The sequence below is a fragment of the Festucalex cinctus genome, chromosome 3 (assembly GCF_051991245.1).
Source record: "Festucalex cinctus isolate MCC-2025b chromosome 3, RoL_Fcin_1.0, whole genome shotgun sequence".
Taxonomy (NCBI): domain Eukaryota; kingdom Metazoa; phylum Chordata; class Actinopteri; order Syngnathiformes; family Syngnathidae; genus Festucalex; species Festucalex cinctus.
The window spans coordinates 31,281,930-31,303,433 of NC_135413.1; the positions used below are offsets into that span (position 1 = coordinate 31,281,930).

Sequence of the window (21,504 nt, forward strand, 5' to 3'; positions counted from 1 at the left end):
GCAATGATTGATGTGTGAGAATGGTGTACACAAGTGAGGAGGGAAAAAAAAAATAAAAAATCTACATAGAAAGTTTTGACCCAAGGTCCTCGATGTTGATGAATTAGACTGGCCAATGACTTATGATGGAATCGAGTAACTGACGTGTAAGACCTTTAAAACAAGACACTACATCGTAACAATTCTATTGACCCGCAAACTCGATGTCAAACAAGACCAGAATAACTTGAACTCACAAAACTAGATCGGCCAATGATTTCCGCCATCTGTTGATTGCACGTCCATCCTTGGTGATGTCATCAAACTACAATGATCGTTGTGTGAGAATGATGTGCACAAGAAAAAAAAAAAAAAAAATCTACATCAGAAGTTTTGACCCAAGATCCTCGATGTTGATGAATTAGACTGGCCAATGACTTGTGATGGAATCGAGTAACTGACATGTAAGACCTTTTAAAACAAAAAAAACCCCACTACATTGTAACAGTTTTATTGACCCGCAAATGTCAAACAAGACCAGAATGATTCTTATACTAACTCACTCAACTAGATCGGCCAATGACTTCTATGGACCAGAACAAACGCGCCAATCTGCCACATGTCAAATGAAAAAAAAATGTAACAGATTTTATTGACTCTTGGCCCTTGTTGTCAATGAACTGAACCGGCCAATGACTGACACATGCCAGCAGTGAAGGAGTTTAAAAAAAAAAGTGTAACCAAACATTTTTAGTGACCATCAAACTTTGTTGATGTCAATAAAGAAGCGGAGCGGCCAATGACTTGTGATGATGCCAGGCGGCGGAATGAAGCGACCCTTTGGTTGGAACACGCACGCGGACGGATGCCGGTTGATGTCGACGATCCCGAGCGGTCAACGACTTGCGAGTGACGTGATGTTTTTTTGTTGTTTTTTTACCTCCGTGCTCGTCTCAAAGTCACTCAAAAGTCTCTTCTCAAACAACAACGAGAGGAGGTACGAACATCTTACAAAAATTGTCTTCGTCGAAGGCGCCAAGAAACAAAAACAAAAAAAAAACAAAAAAATTAAGCAAAAAAAGGGGGCGGGCAGTGGGCGGGACCTGTCATGTGACAAGTTAGTTTCTAGTAACTTGGCTCGCAGTCTTAGAGCAGAAAAAAAAAAAAAAAAAAAAAAAAAGACCCTCAATCCCAAGGGCAAGCAGAAAAGGTGGTGGGGGGAGCATAGAAAAAAAAAATAAAAAAGGCGGGGTGGTGGGGGTTCTATGTGGTCTCACTCCTCATCCGAGCTGCTGCCCATGTCCAGAGAGTAAAGCATGAAGGCCAAGTCGGACCGGGGCGGAACCGAGGGGTCCCCCGGCTTCACCATCTCGAAGCCCATGTAGTGGAACGTCTTGATGATGGTCACTAAGTTGGACAAGAACAACTTGAGTGGGTTTGATGGATTATATGGTCGGATTGGGGGGCGAGGGGGGTTAAGGGAAGTTAGTACAATCCACTCCCAGCATAATCGCTGCTTTTTGGGACACACCGATTGGCACAGCCTCTTCCATATTGAATGTTCATCAGTGTTTTTTTTTTTTTTTCCTCCTTTCTCCGAAGCTTTTTAATGGACATCAGTTATATGAGTGTGAGGGTCAATCGTCAGGTGTGCAATAGTGATAGACTGATATGTTTTTGTTTTTTTTCCAGGGCCGATATGCCGATTTTGGATGTAACGATAAGGGCAATATCGCGATATTAAAGCTGCCACACTATATCGGCGTCGTCATGTCACGATATTAAAAGCAGCACATCTGTTTAAAAAAAATAAAATAAAAAAAAAAAGTCGGGTTGATTTCCATTTGAGCAGTTCTAGCACCCTCTGGTGCCTAGTTTTTTTTTAACTGAATTTTAATTTTCACAAGGCATGTTTTAGCCCTTCCTTGTTTAAAAATTTGGGGTTCGAAAAAAGGTTTCAAAAGAGATTCGCAGGCAGTGAAAAATTGTCTCCACATGTTCCAAATTGATTTTTGACAAGTAAAAAAAAAAAAAAAACGGTCTCGTGAACATCTTACAAATCCGGATAAAAACCCTAAATTTGTTACGTTCGCAAGCATTCACCGCTCAGTGAGATAGCAGCTATATCGGCCTTCAGATTTGTAAAAAAGGCCAATATTTGGGAAAAAAAAAAAAAAAAAAAAAAAAAAGCCAAATATCGGCACTCATAATCGGCCCGAACTGATGATCGGTCTATCCCTAGTGTGCAATCGCCCATTTGTTTACAATTGTCCAGGTAGATGCTACTGTTGGTGTACTTAAAAAAAATTAAAAAAAAAATAAATAAATAAAAAATAATAATAATAATAATAATAATAAAAGTCAAATCTTACGTCGATCCTCTCGGCCTTTGCTGAACCACAGGAAGACGGAGTTCACCTTCAGCTTCTCCTCTGCAAACTCCAGCAGGGCGGTAAGCCTGAGGACGTCACACGTGGTCCGTCAGTGGACGATGGCGGAAAAAGGTGGTGGTGGTGGGGGGGGGGTTGGGTTGGGGGGGTAGGGGGGTTGCTGATGACGCAGTTCTCCTCTTTTACATAAGAGCGACTGCTAGCTCTTTACATAATATTGCAACTCTAAGTGGCGCAGCTGACATCTGATTGTCAGATCTCTGCAGCGCGGACACCACACGCATGTACTCGCTACATCAGTTGCTTTGCAAACTTTTTACACCAAGTGCCACATCGGGAAAAAAATAAATAAAAATTATCCACTCTTCAAGTATCACTATAAAGACAAATGTATAGAATAACAAAAACCTGCTTGACTAATGATTTAATTAAAATTATGTTAAAAGGTAAACAGTTCGTCTCCGGTTCGAGTCCAGGCTCGGACCTTCCTGGGTGGAGTTTGCATGTTCTCCCCGTGCCCGCGTGGGTCTTCTCCGGGTACTCCGGTCTCCTCCCACATTCCAAAGACATGCATAGCAGGTTAATTGGGCGCTCTGAATTGTCCCTAGGTGTGCGTGTGAGTGTGGATGGTTGTTCGTCTCTGTGTGCCCTGCGATTGGTTGGCAACCAGTACAGGGTGTCCCCTGCCTACTGCCCAGAGCCAGCTGAGATAGGCGCCAGCAGCCCCCGCGACCCTTGTGAGGAATAAGCGGTCAAGAAAATGGATGGATGGATGGGTAAACAGTTCTAAAATATTAAACAACTGCACTGTACCTAAAAAATATATATATATATATATATATATATATATATATATATATACACACACACACACACACTATATTGGATGAAAACGTTTCGCCACAGTATCATGAATTTGAACGTCTAAGTCAGTGATTCTTCATGTACCACTAGGGGGAGCCGGTGTTGACTTTTGAGAATGACCGCCGTCGCATCATCAAGACAAGCAGACGTCTTCATGCGAGCGAGGCTCACCCCTCTTTGCTTCCCTCGACCAGCGGGCCGGCAGGAATCTCCAGGAAGAGGCTATCTTCCGACACCGCCGTATCCCAGAAGGCCGAGCGGCGCTGGCTCAGCTGGTAGTGGAAGCGCAGCAGCGGTGAGGCGTTCCCGTTCACCTCCGTCGCCTGCGTCACGGTCAACTTCTCGTCCTGGAGGCGCAAGCGGGAACAAAAATCGGTATGTGGGTATTACATGAAAGATCGCATTCCATTCTTTCATTAGAGAAAAAAAAAAAAAAAAAGTATGTTTCTACCTTACTGTTCTTTAGTAATAACCATTTTAGAAGGTGATTTGAGTGACAATCAAGCGAAAATAGATAAATAATAAGACAACAGGCTTTTTGTGAAAAGATAACATTGACACAAATATTTTTTTGTTTAGTGACGCGCTCTGTGAATTAGATTTAATGTGACAAAGGATTTGATCATTCACGTCATCCTTGAAAACTTTCATTTTCATCAGATTCGTCATGTTTCATTGTAATTTCATACACACAATGCTGCCATCTGCTGGCCATAGTTAGTGGGCGTTTTTGATTTCACAACCCATTGACCAGGCAGCTCTCCCCGAGACATTTCAACGGCCATTGACTTAAAAAAAAAAAAGTAGTTGACGTCAATTCACGTTTATGGCAGTACACATTGTGATTTTCGTAAACGTTATTAAACGTTTTTGGCGGTAAAAGTTAGCTGCATTAAGTCAAATATCAGTATTTACTTTAATCACTGTTTAAGGGAGATGTTGAATAATAGTGGCAATGTATGACAAAATAATGAACAAGATGTATTTTTAACCATTATATTATTATAATAAATTATTTATGTATTCATTAACTATTTTTTCAACAAACTGATGTAAAACCTGAATTTCCCCTTCGGGATCATCAAAGTATTACCCATCATATTTGGCTTTAATGCCCCAAAATTCAAATAAAATACATACAACAGAGCACAAATTTAATTTCCTCTTAAGATTGAGCATCATGCTCTGGCCTGATTTATTTTTATTTGATTATTTTTTGGGTCTTTCAAGTTGAAGGCTCACTTTGATATTTCCTATCTGATGAAGCCCAACTTCGCTCCACAGGGGAGGACAATGAGTCAGTCATCTGTCTGATCCCGCTATCGCTAATCCCCCGGGCGCAGTCACATGTCCGGGGTGCGACGACAAAATCGTCTTCACACACACGGAGCAGCAGCTTACCATTTGCTCAAATTTAGCTTGCATAATTGAAGAATAATAATTTATGTGAGACCCAAAATTGGACAGTGATGAAGATAAGAGAACATTGGAATGCTTTTCAAAAATGAAAAGTCAAATTTTTTAATGCAAAAAAAAAAAAAAAGGCACAATTATGGTACAGTAATGCCCTCGCATGTGGGCAAGGCGAGCTATTTATTTTGCATGGATACGTGATTATGTCAAAGGATTATATTAATGCTTGAGTATGATACAGAGTATAATGTAAATGCTGCCATTTTAAACATCCATCAAAACTTCTAAGTTGGGGTGGGAACCTCACGATACGATATGCGATACAAGGCTCACTATGACGATTATCTCCCAATATGATGATACTGCGATTATCAATATATTGGTCAGGTAATAAATCCACGATAAAACTACTCAAGACATAAACTGATGTTGTTTCAATGAGAAAGTTTGTTTTTTACCAGCACTGAAACACAACATTAAAATGCCGTCTTCTTCACAGTGAGTACTTTAGTGTATTTTTTTTTTTTCAACATTAACAGAGGCAACTTTCTGTGAACAAATTTGTGTCTCTTAAACATTACTGTCATGCAACATGTCAGTTACATAGTCAATTGTTTCATTTTATAAACTGACAATTTTTTTGTGTTACATTGCAAAAGTAAATTTAAAAAAAAAAAATGACGAAAAACATTAAATCCAATTAAATCAAATCCTCGGAAATTATGTGCTTCAAAAAGTCAAAACATAAAATACGTTTTAAAATGTTAAAATTGAAGCTATAATACACATTTTTCACAGAAACGTATGCAAAACGGAGACACCTGCTAGACAGATAAATGTCTTCCACAAGTAAAAGTAAGCCCATGAGTCGTCTTTGCCTGAAGACTTGCGTACATTTCCCCGTCACTATTATAAGGCGCTCCCCCTAGTGGCCCGCCAAGTAATTGCTCAATAAGTTAATGAGCAATGGAGCCATTATAGTGGCTGTATATTAACAACAGACATCGCGACACTTGCGTAGGCGTATCAATAATCTACCGGGAGACATTACGATTTATCGCGATATCGATATACCGTCACACTCCTACTAAGTGCTGAAAGGCTGTAAACTTGCCAAACATGCTGACCTTGTGTAGCAGCACGCCGAGAGAGTGATCCCTGACAATCCCTCGCCCACCCGGGATCTTCAGCTGTGGGTGAGGGGCATCAGGAGCACCACTGAGGCCCCGGGGGCTGAGGAATGGAGCTGGGAAGCCGCGCGCCCGCTAACCAGGAACTGCACAGACATACACAAACAACATCATCATCATCGTCAGTCACTTTCAAAGAAACGCAGACATCTGCTTTCCTTTTCCTTTCGGAGTGTGGATGAGTGGAACTTTTCCTCACAAAAGATGAAACAGTTGATTATTGATATAATACCAGGTTTTCTCCTCAGCCTTTTGGTGTTATTTATTTGCACATTGCAACCAAAAAAACATATTCGCGCTGGCAAGCTTAAGATGAAAACGAACACTGAAAGAAAATGCCATCAAAGCTGTTAATTAAACTGAAAGGCCAAACAAATATGGTACTATGGTGAAATGACAATGTTGATTTAGTCTTTGTGTGCAGCAACAAAAGTGTCCGATTCATCTTCGACAGCTAGGAATGTGCTAAGTGCAGTGTGAAAAGGCCCAAAAGCCCGTTGTTGACGACACAAAGCCAGTAAAAAAAAAATATATATATATATACTTTGGGCTTAACTTGAAATTCAGGTCTCGGTCGGCAGAATCAACATCAATTCTTGTGTATTTTTAACAAGTAGGCGTTGTCCTTTCTGACAAGATGCCATCAGCGATTGGCGGCGAAGCATCCCCAACGAGCACATGACAGGACGACACCTCTGCAAATAGCCCGCCGGGCTTTTGAGTTGCAGTCGCCGTTAAGAGACACGAGAGCAGGACGCGTTCGGGGCCAACTGGGCCTGGCATGTGAGCAAACTACTGAAATGCGAGGCCGTCAAACAGCTGCCCGACAGACTCGTTTTGTTGCCCAATGCTGACTTGGTTGGACGTCACGCGTCTATTCCAATACATAATGAATGATCACCTGGCCCTCATTTTATTTTTAATTTCATTTAAAAGTTGGCCATGATGGAGGTACTGGGACAGCTAAGTATACATATTTTTTTAGGTAGTATTTAGTGTAAAAAGAGTGTCAACCACTGTTGTATGTGCTGTTTATTTTCTCTTAAGTCCAGCTGGAAACGGTGAAGTTGGTGATCAACGTTAATGAAGAAGCACTACAGACAAACTTAATCAGATAAGACAGACGGGCAGGACGCAGATGGAGGAAGCGATAAAGACGACGCCTGCCAACGAGAGCTGCTTGTCTTTTTTTTTTTTTTTCCCTTCCCCCCCACTGCCTGAACCTGATGGAAGTGCCAGCTTGTTGTGAAAAGCAACACTGTGACATTTAAACCGGCCTCGCAACTGCCCAAACTGAATAGGTGACGAGGTCATCCTAAAAAGAGAATATAGGTTATGTTGTAAAGGAGGTCATACTTTTGTGAGACGACGTTTCAAGATGGTGGGAAGCGCGACAGCAGTGCGAATGTGACGGTGGAACACTGCCCGCCCTTCCTGGCGTCGCTGGGACAAGAATCGGATGAGTTGTTTAAAAACAAAAAAAAAACAAAAAAAAAAGGGATGAACATCGAGGTGTTTGGAGGACAGCCAAGAGACACACGGGGAACAAAACATCCCCAGAGAAGACCGGAAAACGTTCTAACAACACAATGGGCCGCTTGGGGAACAACTCTGTAAAACAAATGAAAGCTGAGCGCAGGAGCTAACTTGGAAGGTGCGCCGGAAGAGGGCGAGAAGCGAGGATGCCACGTTTGAAGTCTGTTGGAATTCAGGAGCCTCTTTATGGCATGCATTCAAGACGGCAACATGACATTTGCTCCAACTTGAAAGAGCTCACATTTAAAAGTAAATCAAAAGTTGCGCTCTAAAAATACGAAAAGAACGCACAGCGCAAGAAAAATAAAACATGGATTTAAAAGCGTTAACACTTTGGGCCGACTTCAATTCAGTTAACAGCCGATTCTATTTACGCGCAGCACAACATCTAAATGCTGACTCACCAGGTTTGCTGAGAATTCTGGGCTCTGACCCACGTCTGCTGACCTCAGGAGTCAGAACCCTACTATGTGTTTAGAATTGTGGGAATGCTAAAACAACTAGTAGTAGTAACTACTACTACTAATACTACTACTACTACTACTACCTTTATAATTTTCACATAAGTTATCCTTCAATTTACTTCATGAGCATTCAGCTTTCAGCATTCCGACGCAATTTTTTTCAGAAATTGCACTTAGTCTAGTTCAATTAGTATTTCTTTGATATTTTCAGGAGCAGAATTTTTTTAATTATTTTACAACTGACAGGCAAGCCTTAAAGCTTTTTGAAAATTTCAATTTTGTAAACAATCTCTTTTGTGTACATAAAGCGGCAATCGCGGAAAGTGGGACATATGCTATGCATGCGCTACGCCGCATGCTAGCAATAGCGCCAAGATGATTTGACCGTTTCTGAATACGAGAAAGCCTTCAAATTGCTGATTTGTTTGAAACGATGTCAAGGCCAGTCGCTTCAAAATCAGCTGTCAATGTTTGACAAGTCGACTTGTGCAAGTCTGGCAGCGCTGCTGCGTGCTGGATGACTCGATCACGTCACGTGCGCTGAAACCCGTGAGTCCGACCCATCCTGAACACTGAGCGCAAATCAAACACCCCCGAAGCAACAGGAAAACATTTGACTTTGGACCAGCAGCAAGCCTTATGCCAATAATGCGCTCAACTGACCCAAATCTCATTTCTCGGATAAACAATCGCAAAGTGCGCAAACTGGAGCTTTCCAAGCTAGCAGTGAAAGTAAGCGAGCTTTTAAAAGCAAGGCTGAAAGTAGAAGACGCGCATGGCTGGCCCCGCCCCAAAGTGCAGGTTCTTGTCTTCAGCTGACTTTGTTGTTGGTTTCAGTCTTGTCTGAAGGCGCACACAGAACACAGCACATCGAGACAGTAAACAGAAACACAAAGTGCGTGTTACATCACAGGGTGTGTCTACTGTCTAATAACAGCTCAGGTAGCATAGACAGCACGTGAATAACTCGCTGTCACGTTTGAAAGGTTTATTTTTAACACATAAAACCTTTTCACCTCTCGTTCACTAACTTAAAACACTCTGAAAATTTGGCTCATGTGACGGAAATTCTGACCGGCGCCTATCATATCCAGAAGCTTCAGGAAAACATCAGTCAAGGGGAACGCCTTTGAGTGTGAAAGAGCGCACGTACGGTAAAGAGGAAAAAACCAGGCCAGATGTGGGCCACTTCAGTTGCCATTTTGCTGACAAGCGCAAAAACCATCAATGTGGCACACGGGCAAAGCGACAAGCGGCTCAAACAAGGTTTGCCTGCCTTGCGTTTCAAAAGAGATTTAGCCGACTTGACATCATCTGCACGATGCAGAGCACCACGATGAAGCGCAGAGCTGCTTAATAACTACTTTCGTTCACCCGTCTAATTACACTGGCACTCGGCGTGTGCTTTGAAAAGCCAAACGGTAGGCAATTATCAAGTATTTATCAAAATCATCAAGCCTAAAAATAACATCTATTATCCTAGTGGTCGAACGCACCAACCAGCCACGATTGGAAAACTTAATAACATGAAGAGAATGTGTTGAACCAAACCACTTAAATTCGTCTTAGGAAAGTGTGCTAGCTTAATGCTAATAATTAATGGAAACTACCAAAGACAGGATAATGAAACGAGCATTGATATTGTGAAGGTTAAATCCATTTAAAAAAACAAAACAAAACGGCTATTTAAGCAAAAAAAGTGAATCGTAAATAGTCATACTACCTTAATTCTACTCCGCGATAAACTACAGTGGTGCCTTGAGATACGAGTGACCTGACTTTGCTTTGACTTGCGAGTGCAACATTGGTGATACGATGGTGGCAGGTAACAACTCAATTCACAACAAGCAGCCATTTTGAATGGTTACAATCGAGCTAAATATTCAACATAGACAATTACACGTTGTGAAGCCAACAACATGACAGGAAACACGAGACTACAAAGAAAAACTAAAAATAACAATGTACTGTAGTACCTGAGCATGACTTCTTGAATATTCTTGCAAACTAGTTTTGTTACTTTAAACCCTTGTACAATGGCAGTATTTCAATGTGTGAGTGAGATGCGGGATGCAGGGTGGATGTTGTGGTGGTGGCTGAATTAACTCGCTCATAACTTTTTGCTTGCAACACGGGGTGGCGTCTCCACAACTCAGAAAACTCGCAAGTCACTGCACTTTTACATCAAGGTACCTCTAAATTGTAAGTTAAGGGCTACCTGTATTAACAATTGTCACCAAAATCAGAACAGTGGACGACATGATTGAATATCCTGTTTTTCATGCTGCATCATCAATTTATACCCCTCAAACTTTACAGCACAACTGTTGCTTCAACTGTGCTTTATAAATCCAATTATGGACATCTTTTTATTAGCAGGAGTGAGAAGTTACTGCACTTCACTTGAGTACATACTCATTTTGAGAACTTTAAAAATTATTTCATCACTAAGACAAAAGTACAAGTACACTCTTAGAATGGATTTAATCAGTACTTTTACTAGTCCTATTCTTTTACAGAACCGTGCGAGTAGTTTAGCATTACGCTACATTGGATTGACTCCGTGTTTGTTTACTTTACAAGGCCAAACGTCATCACTGTAAAATAAACATACCACCAAAGTGTCGTGCTTTCTTTTTTTTTATGTTTGTGTGATGTAAACGTGTCGTGCATTAAACTAAAAGTGGGCAAATCACATGAAATAACCTTTAAAGGGACATGATAAAACATTCCAGGTGCTCAAATTAGGCGGAAGTCGCGACATGTCTGCAAACATTACACGGCACGCATGTCGTCAGTCTTGTTTTCTTTTTTTAGTAGTCGCCTTTCTATCACCAAGGGAGGACTTGACACCCAAGTTTTGCCTCCGAGTGAGGAATGTAAACTCTCCCATTTTGACAACAAAGTTGAGTTAAAAACGGTTGCTCACATTATTATCAGCACGATCGAGTCACTTCCTACCTTTCGTCTGCGTTCAACATGACAGCCTCGACGACAGCTTTTTACGGTCCTTGTTTTTCAAACCAAATCGTTTATTTGAAGCAAAAAGGTTAGGCATAAAAGCTCTACGTCCGGGAAATCGAGTGCGAAGCTCCAAAAGGCTGTTGGCGTGTGTTTTTGGGCTTGTTATGATTCAGGAGGAAGAAAGCTGAAGAAGAGCAAACATCACTTTACAGCGGCCAACAAAGTGAACAAACTGCTGGCGAACGCGCTCGCGGAGTTTATATGGAGGAGCCGCCGCGGTGCATTGTGGGTGACTCCGCCCACCCCCAAACCACATCACGCTATGTAAAAAAAACAAACAAAAGGCTAAAAACTTCAAGCTAGCAGACTGTCATGCTTTATTGTTCTTTTAATGATTGTTTTGTCAATTTAATGGGCAAATGTTAGTGTTTTTTAAGGAACAGATTGTGTCGGTAAAATCGTTTAATCTTATATAAAATAAAATTCACAGTTTTATTGGATTGTTTAATAATACAGTTTTTCTTATAGGTATCTAACCAATTACTGGATTTAAATGTTTTAAATGCGGACATATTTAATTGTCATTCGCATTATGTTCACTAATTACTTTATTTATTTTTTAATGTAAAAATAAGAATTAAAATGTGCACGTAGAATACATAAAATAGTTATTTGAATAATGATATGAATAATAAGTAATTAATAATTAATTTATGTTGTCTTATTAATATAATGTATCTATTTGAGCAAATGCAATTTTCAGCAAAATTAATGTGTATGTATGTAAGATATGTTAAATATTTTATTTTAAAACGTAATTCTCATCCTCAATGATACTCTTCATTCTCATTTTTATAGTGTCATCAATAATTCATTTATCCATACATCTATCATCTGAACCGCTTATGAATTAAACAATGATTTAACAAAAAATAATGACAAGGAATAGTTACATACATACACAGGATATACATAACATTAACTATAGAGCTTTATGCTACTGGCAAAATGTTTGTTTATATCCACATCATTAGTTAGACCTGCACAAACAAAATGAAATTCTCCCTTTACAAAGGAAAAGTAATTCTCACTTTTGGCTTCCTGTCATGGAGGAACGATGCAATACTGTAAAACACACACCTCCATCATGACAAACCTCATAATGGACTAACATTAGACTGTCAATGATTCAGGGTGACAGAATTATTCATTTGTTTGATTTAATATAATATTCTAAGAACATTTTTGGATAACTAAACTTTTGCGGAGCAAACTTCATGTCGCTCATCAAGTTCAGCCTATACTTGCATTCATAACATGCTATCCTGTGGGTATTCCTACTGTGTCGTTTGCTTTGCCCCGAGGGATTGGCCTACATTTCTGCAGCTTTTTTACGCCCTCAGTCTTTGCGCGCCCGGATTAGCTTACCGGCTGATAAAGGTGTTTGCGCCTACAGACCCTCGACTATTTTTGTTTAGCAACTTCCGCATTTAGACCAACAGGCTTCGAAGTCGAGCAGAGCCGTTGGGTCCTCTTTATTGTTTTCCATTTGAAATGTTATGTCACAGGAACAATACACATCCCCCCCCCCCCCCCCCCAAAAAAAAAAAAAAAAAAAAAGAGAACAGTCTCCCTATTTAGCTGGAGACATCCCGTAAAAATTTGTCCAGGGGCCCAAACAACTGAACATAGCGGTGCGGTTATGTAAGGTGGAATGGAAAAGAGTCCTCCTGCCAAACAGATTACCTGATCAGTAACAAGATAGCAGGATCGGCTACTTGATCCTGGCACGTTAGTGATGCCGGTGCTGCTCGCCTGACAAAGATGGGTGGTGATGGCAAGCATGGTTGGGGGGGGGGGGGTGTTATATTTGAAGATGATTACTGAGATTGCGACGGAACATTTTACAACAACCCCAGGAGGCGCATCAACAATGTCAAAGCTGCTCAACGGAAGAAATTGAATTGTGGCCGAAAAAATTAAAGTGCACACTTTCTTCTTCACGTACGCAAAGCGCGCATGACGTCACATCCGCAGACAGAGGGTGGGTAATTCGAACCCAAATCCAGTCTGAAAACTATTAACCGGAGGCTTGCAGGAGTTGTGAACAGCTGAGGTGTTTTTAATCCGCTCATTAGAAGATGTTTGAGTCATAAATGGTCAAATAAAAAGGTGACTGTAAAGACATTTTTTGGGCAAATTTCTACATTGAGCAGCTTTAGGATAAGATGAAATACATCGATGGAATGACATGAGTGTTGAATTGAAATTACGGTTTAAAATTTCACTCGCGCAAAGCCAATGTTTGTTTCATTAGCCTGTTTGCCTTTATGTGTTAGCATTAAGCTAGAGTACGTTCATTCGCCAAATTTGTGTGGTTTGTTTAGATTAGTTGTTCTTTTAATGTCCTTTTTTTGTTAATGTCAACAGAGTGGTAAATAAACAGCTTAAACACTCTTTTTTTAAGAAGAAGAAGAAAAAGAATTGTTTGGCTAACTGCCCCTTGTTGTGGAGATAGCTGCCGAGTACCAACCTAGCTAGCGCTCGTAATTGTAACCCTCATCGTCTATCTCCCATGATTCCCGTTCATTGTAAAAACATTTTTGGACAAATTTCTTCATTGACCAGCTTTAGGATAAGATGAAATACATCAATTAAATGACACGAGTGTTGAATTGAAATTACTGTTTACAATTTCTTCACTAGTGCAAAGCCAATGCTTGTTTTGTTTGCCTTTATGTGTTAGCATTAAGCTAGAGTACTCTCATTAGCCAAATTTGTTGTTCTTTTAACATAATTTTGCTGTTTATGTCAACAGAGTGGCAAATAAACATCGTAAAGCCTCTTTTTTTAAGAAGAAGAAAAAGAATAGTTCGGCTAACTGCCCCTTGTTGCCAACCTAGCTAGCGCTCGTACTTGTAACCCTCAGCCCCCATTTCCCATGATTCCCGTTCATTGTACACAAATATAAAGGTAAAATAAAGTAAAACTAGTTTGAGACATGAGAATGAATGGGAAGGTTTAAAACATTTGTGTGAAAATGGTTGCTTGACTTTCAAGAAGATTCCACTGTATCGGTTGTCATTAGATGACAGTTGTACCTGATGTTGTGACCTGTGACAAGTTTCATCTTACTCTTTCAATTCACACGTGAATGACGTTGGATGGTGTGAAAACAGACCTCATTTCAATCCCCCCCCCAAACACAAAGATTGTTTGTAATCAACACAGAGGCCCAGGAAAAGTTGCTCCAGTGACCTCGTTTGTGCTGGATTTTGGTCATTTGACATGACACTGGATTATTGTTTTCTCGTGACCAGCTTAAAACGCGAGGGAACAAAAGCAACAGAGGGGCCCACTTGGGACCCGTCGACAATCAATTTGGAGTTTGAGTAATATTGACGTCAACATAGTTGAGCGTGCCAATTGGTGGACCAGTGTCAGCAAATGGGCTCGAATTTCTTTGGATTTTTACATTTCATAATAAGGTTGTTTACCAATGGCTCAATCCTAAGGGGACGAATGCCCCAGAAAACGTACTGTGTGTGTGTGTGTGTGTTCCCAGTGACTATCGAATCTCGGCGACGACAGGCCACCCACTCGTGATGTTGACGCTATCTGTCCTTTTGTTTGCAAGTGGCGGCTCAGCGGCGTCTCACGAAACACGAGCCATGTCGTTAGTGCTCGGGCTCATCATGTGCGACTGACTACGTGATCCTCCGAGGTGACCTGGAGGAGGAAAAGAGGGGCAGCTAATCTGTTAGCATCTTACCAATTTATTAAGCAGGAGTGGCGACAGAGCCGCTCTTTCCAAAACGGTCTCGCCCTTCAGCACTTTGTCTTTTGGCTTATGTAAGAGCCCCAAATCGACCAGGGGGACTCGCTGAACCTTCCAGAAAAGTCAGAGGTGGCACAAGTACTCGCTCACGCACGCGCCACCGCTTAGTAGGGCACATTAATGCTAATGCAGACGCACATTGTGATTCGACTTTAATTTATTCTGTGACGTTTGAAAACATCTCGAATCATTTGTTCTGATTGAAATGACTGGAAATACCAATAAGCAGTGGTGTAATGTTTTTGGGGGTTTTTTAATAAGAAAAATAGCACCTCTTTAAAAAGGTACAGTGTGCAAAAGTTCAACCCTAAGATGACGCTAAGTAATAGCATCTAGCCGAAGCGGTTGCGGTTTGAAGCACACACACGACGACTCAGAGAGACCGCACTCGGCGTGAGCAAGCAAGCGAACTGGAATCTTGACGGGCGACGACGGCAACTTGGCAGTTGGCAAGAGACGCAAAAAGACCTGAGCGATCGAGCCGGAGCAACTAACAAGAGTGGCTAGCGGGAGTTAGCCGTAGCCGCACGTCGGAGTGGCTAACAACAGCGGCTAGTGAGAGTTAGCCGTAGCCATACGTCGGAGTGGCTAACAAGAGTGGCTAGCGGGAGTTAGCCGTAGCCGCACGTCGGAGTGGCTAACAAGAGCGGCTGGTGGGAGTTAGCCGAAGCCGCACGTCGGAGTGGCTAACAAGAGTGGCTAGCGGGAGTTAGCCGTAGCCGCACGTCGGAGTGGCTAACAAGAGCGGCTGGCGGGAGTTAGCCGAAGCCGCACATCGGAGTGGCTAACAAGAGTGGCTAGCGGGAGTTAGCCGTAGCCGCACGTCGGAGTGGCTAACAAGAGCGGCTGGTGGGAGTTAGCCGAAGCCGCACATCGGAGTGGCTAACAAGAGTGGCTAGCGGGAGTTAGCCGAAGCCGCACGTCGGAGTGGCTAACAAGAGCGGCTAGCGGGAGTTAGCCGAAGCCGCACGTCGGAGTGGCTAACAAGAGCGGCTAGCGGGAGTTAGCCGTAGCCATACCTCGGCGTGGCTAACAAGAGCAGCTAGCGGGAGAAGCTAGCAAAAGCTAACAAGGGCAAAGCAGAGGGAGACGAGCAGCGGAAGCCCGAAATCACTTGACTCAGCGACGACCACCTGCAGACCACAAGACGACAGACACGACAGTAGATGCAACTAAGCACCAGTGGATGCTAACTACATTTGCAAAGTTCTTCTCCTTTGAGTTTCTGTAGTAGAAAGATGGCGTTGAACCAAGTCAGCCTCCTATAGGGGGACCTATGTAATATAAATTAGTGATTACCAGACCTATACATTGTGTCTTTAGTGGTTGTATGGCGAAGATAAAAAAGAACAAAAATAATCACATTACTTTTTTTTTTTTTTTTTTAACTAAGTGCTAGTTAGCATTGGCTCAAAAAACATTGGAAAAAAAACTCATGAATGTACATATTATTCACCATAAATCACTCCTATAGTCGAAAATATCAAACAAATGATATATTTTGAGTCTCTTTCTCGGGGGTGACAGGGCCAAGGTGGTAAGCAGCACGAGTCAAAAATAAAAAAAATAAAATAAAAAGTAACAAGGCTGTAAAAGTGAGAAAAATATTTTTCCACTACGTAGACCACGAGCAATAACACAAGATCAACTTGATATTGAAAACACAGGCACCGTTCTGTGCTCTTTACAGTCCCTTGGGACAGAACGGAAAACTTCAAGTGGAATAACTTCAGAGACATTCAGTTTAGTCCGCAGAGTATTTCCATGCTGTGGGGCCATAACGTTGAAAGCCTCCCCCCACATTTAGTCCTGACCCAAGGAACAGATCAAACAAGTATTTTGATAGAAAAAAAGTACAAACTGTTTCCAAATGCCAGATAGAACGCAAATATATTGTCAGCGTCACAGCAACAAAAACACTCAAGTACAGCACAGATATCTGAAAAAAGTTACACAAAAAATATACACTTTACAACACATTTTGTCTTCTCTGTGTGACTTATAGGTTGTTAACGCATTGACGGGTGTTTAACTCATTCACTGCCATTGACGGCTATAGACGTCAAAGATTCGTTTTAGCTGAGCTGGCACTAAATGTGTCTCACAACAGCCTCATGTTTAGGGGGCGACATGAAAACTCATATGCTTGCACAACCCTCTCAAAAAGTACCTCGTCAGCATACTTGAGTGCAGCCGTCTTTCACAATGACACATGTATGCGCCACAGCTACTATTATTTAAAAAAAAAAAAAAAAAAAATGCCAGGCATGCAGGAAGTGTCTCCAATTAGCAGATCGCTTGGCAAAAGTAAATCTCTCCTCTTGGGATTGGACTTATTAAACACATTTGGAAGAAGAGTGGAGGAGATGATGTAAGCCTGCCAAATAGTGAGACGAAACGCAGCGTTATCCATATAATTGTGCTTCAAAGGAATCCACTGAGATACTACAGTGGATGATTTATTCATAAGATTATGCAAGAAAAAAAAAATCATGTTATTCAATTATTCAAGGGCAAGCCATTACTGCTGGCCTGTGGCCACCGACTACAATGTGAATGATTCAAAACGGCGGTAGCACGGTGGCCTAGTGGTTAGCACATCTGCATCAGTTTGGAGCTCGCATCTCAGCTCCCGATTTTCTGTGTGGGTTTACGATAAACAAGAGCGACGAGTCACTCAGCTCCTTGTTTGGAATACGATTTAGTAAGCACAACCAAAACTAATAATTATAGGAATAAAAAGCAGCCAATCTTAGCAAACTTACCTTTAAAATCTGCGTAGACGTAAAACTTGAAAGCTTGACACGATCGGATGTTGACAAAGGACCGCGAACGCTGCAGCGCCAAAGTGTCATCTCGGGGCTAAGGAACGAAGTGCCCCACTTGGACTCGATCGATCGCAATGAAAAGGAGCCAACAACCAGAACGCGCTTAATCCTGCCGTCAACCTGAATAGGGAACATGGATTTTGGGTGCGAGCCCAAGCTATACTCTTCGTGTTTTTTGTGAAATAAATTACCCCCCCCAAAAAAAAAAAATGACTTAAAGTCTAGCTTCCCCACACTTATTTTTTAAACTCCCCTCTTGAGAGGCTACTTTTTTTGAACAGGTTAATCACTAACTCATTAAAACCCAAAAACGTATTTATACGTTTTTAAATAGTTTGTCCTTTACTCCCAAAAACGTATTTGTTGTTTTGTTTTTTTTTTGTTTTATGCTAGAGCATACAGAAGGCTTTGATACAGCTTCAGACGTGAAGCGATTGCTGAAAGCAATGGTAGTTATTACAAAAACGGCCAGCAGGTGGCGGCAGAGTATAAGAGATCAGCCAGGGGCATGTTGCAACACGCTCTTTTTGCCCTTGTTTTCACCAGGAATGTGAATATTGATGAAATTTAGCTGTATTCCAATACTAATTGCTGCTAAACGGAAACAGATAAATACTTTTTTTTTCCTGGAGAAAGAAGACACTAATCTTTCTTCTGGTAGGTTCCATGTTTTTATAGCACTAGAACAGAATATTTTGTTGACCTTACAAAATCCAGTAAAGCAGCCGGGAGCAAAGGAGGTTGCTTCATTGAAAATGGCTGGAAAGGAATGAGTTAACGGCACAACGTTTTGAAATAATGTATCACAACCTGGCAGAACAGGGGTGTGTAGACTTTTCCTAGTCACTGTAGCTGGCTTCGCGACGGTGATTCACCACAAACCCAAAACACAGAAAGATTTTAGCTGTAGCCTTCCGTCGCAAAACTGGCTTGCTTGGTGTCAAAGTGCATCGGATTTTCGCAGCCTCCTCATGGAAACTTCTAACCTCGACCTCCGCGTGAGCGTGTGAGAAAAGCCTCCCCGGTTCCCACGCGAGACAATGGGCCGAGCCCGGCAGGAGCGAACCTAAATTAGCCGCCGCTAGCGTTAAGCGCGGCGCTCAGGAAGGCCGGCGGATCGTGGGAACCTCCCAGACGCTCCTTCCAGGGAAAAACGTGGCGAAGGGGGCCGAAAAGCCGAGCGGGAGGAAGCGGGAGAACAATGACGAAGCGGCGCGGCCGCCGCCGAGGCCTTTGGAGCCGCACGCGCTTTTCCCAAAGTCATTGACAAAACAACAAGGCCCAGTTCCCACGCTGACCTTTCCCACGCCGCTACGCCCAAAGTATTGTATATTTATATTCGCATGTCAGGATGTTTCCTCTCCAACTGTTTGCCCTTCCTTATCTTTTGTGGACGTGACCAAACACTTTTTTTTTTTTGCAATTCAAGACACACCTTTTAATAAATAAGTGCATATTATTCAAAAAGCTGCATGACAGGCTACTTAAAGGGGCACTTTACTCACTCAACAAATTTTCAGCAGTGAAAAGTGAATATTTTGCCCAGAATGAATTTGCTAACTTGATTATTTTTCCATGTACAATTAATACCTTTAAAAAGTCATTTTTCTACTTTCTGTCGACTGATGACGACGACATCACCTGTGCTGAGGAAGTAGGCAACGACCAATTATGGTTCACCTGTTTTCTGGGTTTGGTTAGCAAACTGAGCCATGATTGGTCGTTACCATCAAGTCGACAGCATGTAGAAAAATTACTTTTTAAAGGTGTTAATTGTACATGAAATATAATCAAGTTACCACATTAATTATAGACAAAATATTCACTTTTTACTGCTGAAAATGGCTCAATGAGTCAAGTATCCGTTTAAGGATGAAGTCACACTTCATATACAATTTCACACAAGTTTCATTGGTACCAAAACATAGTAAACTATTCCGTGACATTTTTGGGGCCAAAATGGATGTTCAATAGCATTATGATATTTATTTTATTTTTTTTTAATTTAGGTATTTTGTAAAAATAAAAACATTCTCTATACACAAAAAAAACATCTGGAAAATTATGGCATCTAGAAATTATTGAAAATAATTATGTTTGATGAAACATTTTCAACAAATTTTTCTAGAGAAAAATTGTACAATGCCTAGGGAAAAAAAAAGGAAAAAAAAAAAGAAGTATATTTTCTAGAAAAAAATGTATATTTTGTCGGAACAAACTTATGTACATTTCTTTTTTTCTTTTTTTAACTATTTGCTACACAAAATATTTTTGAGGGTGGAAACATTTTCAACAATTGTGATATTTTCACCCCCTAAAAAGCGTAATTTTTCTCCCAAAAAAATAAAAAAAAAATTGCTAGAAAAAAAAAGTACATTATTAGTACAGAGAAAATTGTCTATTTTCTACAAAACAAAAAGTACATTTTTTTTTTTTTTTAGTTCTTCTGGATAAAGTTTAAAACTTCCAAGGGGGGAAGGGAAAAAAAAGAATTAAATAATGAGAAAAAAATATCTATAAAAAGCAGGTTTATTTTAAGTTGGGACTTTTTTTTTTTTTTTTTTAAGAGATCATTTGACTATTTGAGGGGGAAAAAAATATTTTAAGAAGTTATTTTGAGAAACGTATTAGAGTGTATTTTCAAGAATAAGTGATATTACAAAAAAAAAAAATGCAGTATCTTAAAGAGAAAAAAAATCTTTAAAATTGTGTATTTTCCAGAAAAAGTAGGATATTTAATTAAAATGCTAAGAGAAAAATATAGCTCAGTGAAACAAAAACACAAAAAACAACTTTCAATAAAGCCATTTTTCACAAAATTGATATTCATTCTCCTATTCGACAAACAATGACTTGATTCTAAAATAAATAATATTCTCAAAAATACCTACAAAATATAACTTCATTCTGCTAAGATGATGGTTTTCCCAGCGTGGCCCTAGCTACCACCCCTCGTACATTGCGGTAATGTTGACAAAAAAAAGCCGTTTGTGAAGCTAAGTGTAAATAAGCGGTTGATTCGGCAATGGGAGCAGCGCGCCGCGATGCGCTGGCATTATTTGTTTGCGCTGATTCTCTGCAATGTTCCTTTAATCTACGCGACAAAGGCTGGCGAGAAAAGCTATGCCAGATATGTCCGGCCCGCACGGCGCATGCCGCTCGGTGAACAACAACACCGTTTGGGCCGCACAATCCTCCCAATCGCCGCAGTCCAAACAAGAGAGGCTTTAAAAGATTCCCGGGAATTCTTTCCAGATTCCCCCCCCCCGCGTCCTGGTGAGTCATTGGATGCCTGACTGGTTCTGGCCAAAACATCGCATCGCACTTCCTGGCAGCCCAGAACGGGCTTCACGCTGGAGGTGGAAAGTCATCACACTTGATGATTCGGGCCAACAACATTACTGGTAGCAGCAGTTGTACACTTTGCTCCTAGTTTACAAAAGGTTTGTGAGCGCTAAAACCGACAAGGACAGATTTGGAAGTTCTCTTATACAATTGGGAAAAATAAATTCACTAAACTTTATACATAGACCCTTGTGTGATAGTCAAAGTATTCAAAACAACCGTTAGTGTAATTCAGGGCAGTTCTACACGACTGTCCACACTGGTTGGACCTCATTGGACTGTTGTTATTGTTATTGTTGTGGGAATGCTGCTGATAACTAGCTATAAAAATATAACACCTCCTGGGTTATATATTGTCTGATTCCAGATTACTTACAGTACTCGCAAAATTTAACATTTAATATCAACTCCCCCCCCCCCCATTCATTTTCAATGGGACAGACATTGAACTTTTTCCAAGTATCACTTTCCACGCCCACTTCCATACATATAACTTATCATTACCAGGTGTCCGATACTGCTCAGTGGCACAGTTGGTAAAGTGCGTTGTCCAGTATCCAGGTGGTCATAATTTATCTCCAAATTTATTTCACATGCATTCAAATCTTAGCATTTAGATATTAGTATTCAGCATTCCCATACAATTTCTCCAGAAATTGCACTTAGTCTAATTGTGGGAATGCTGAAGCATTC

At 41.0% G+C, this 21,504-nt stretch overlaps 1 protein-coding gene across 1 annotated transcript; it reads right to left on the reverse strand.

Annotated features, from left to right (window-relative positions):
- Window positions 1–474: 474 nt before the first annotated feature.
- Window positions 475–11,042, reverse strand: LOC144016443 (ornithine decarboxylase antizyme 2-like). Its single transcript, XM_077517605.1, is given in 6 exon segments — window positions 475–1,386; window positions 2,352–2,437; window positions 3,405–3,580; window positions 5,774–5,854; window positions 5,856–5,922; window positions 10,798–11,042. Coding segments are annotated over 6 exon segments (564 nt in total). The 5' UTR covers window positions 10,818–11,042; the 3' UTR covers window positions 475–1,252.
- Between the last annotated feature and the right edge of the window lie 10,462 nt (window positions 11,043–21,504).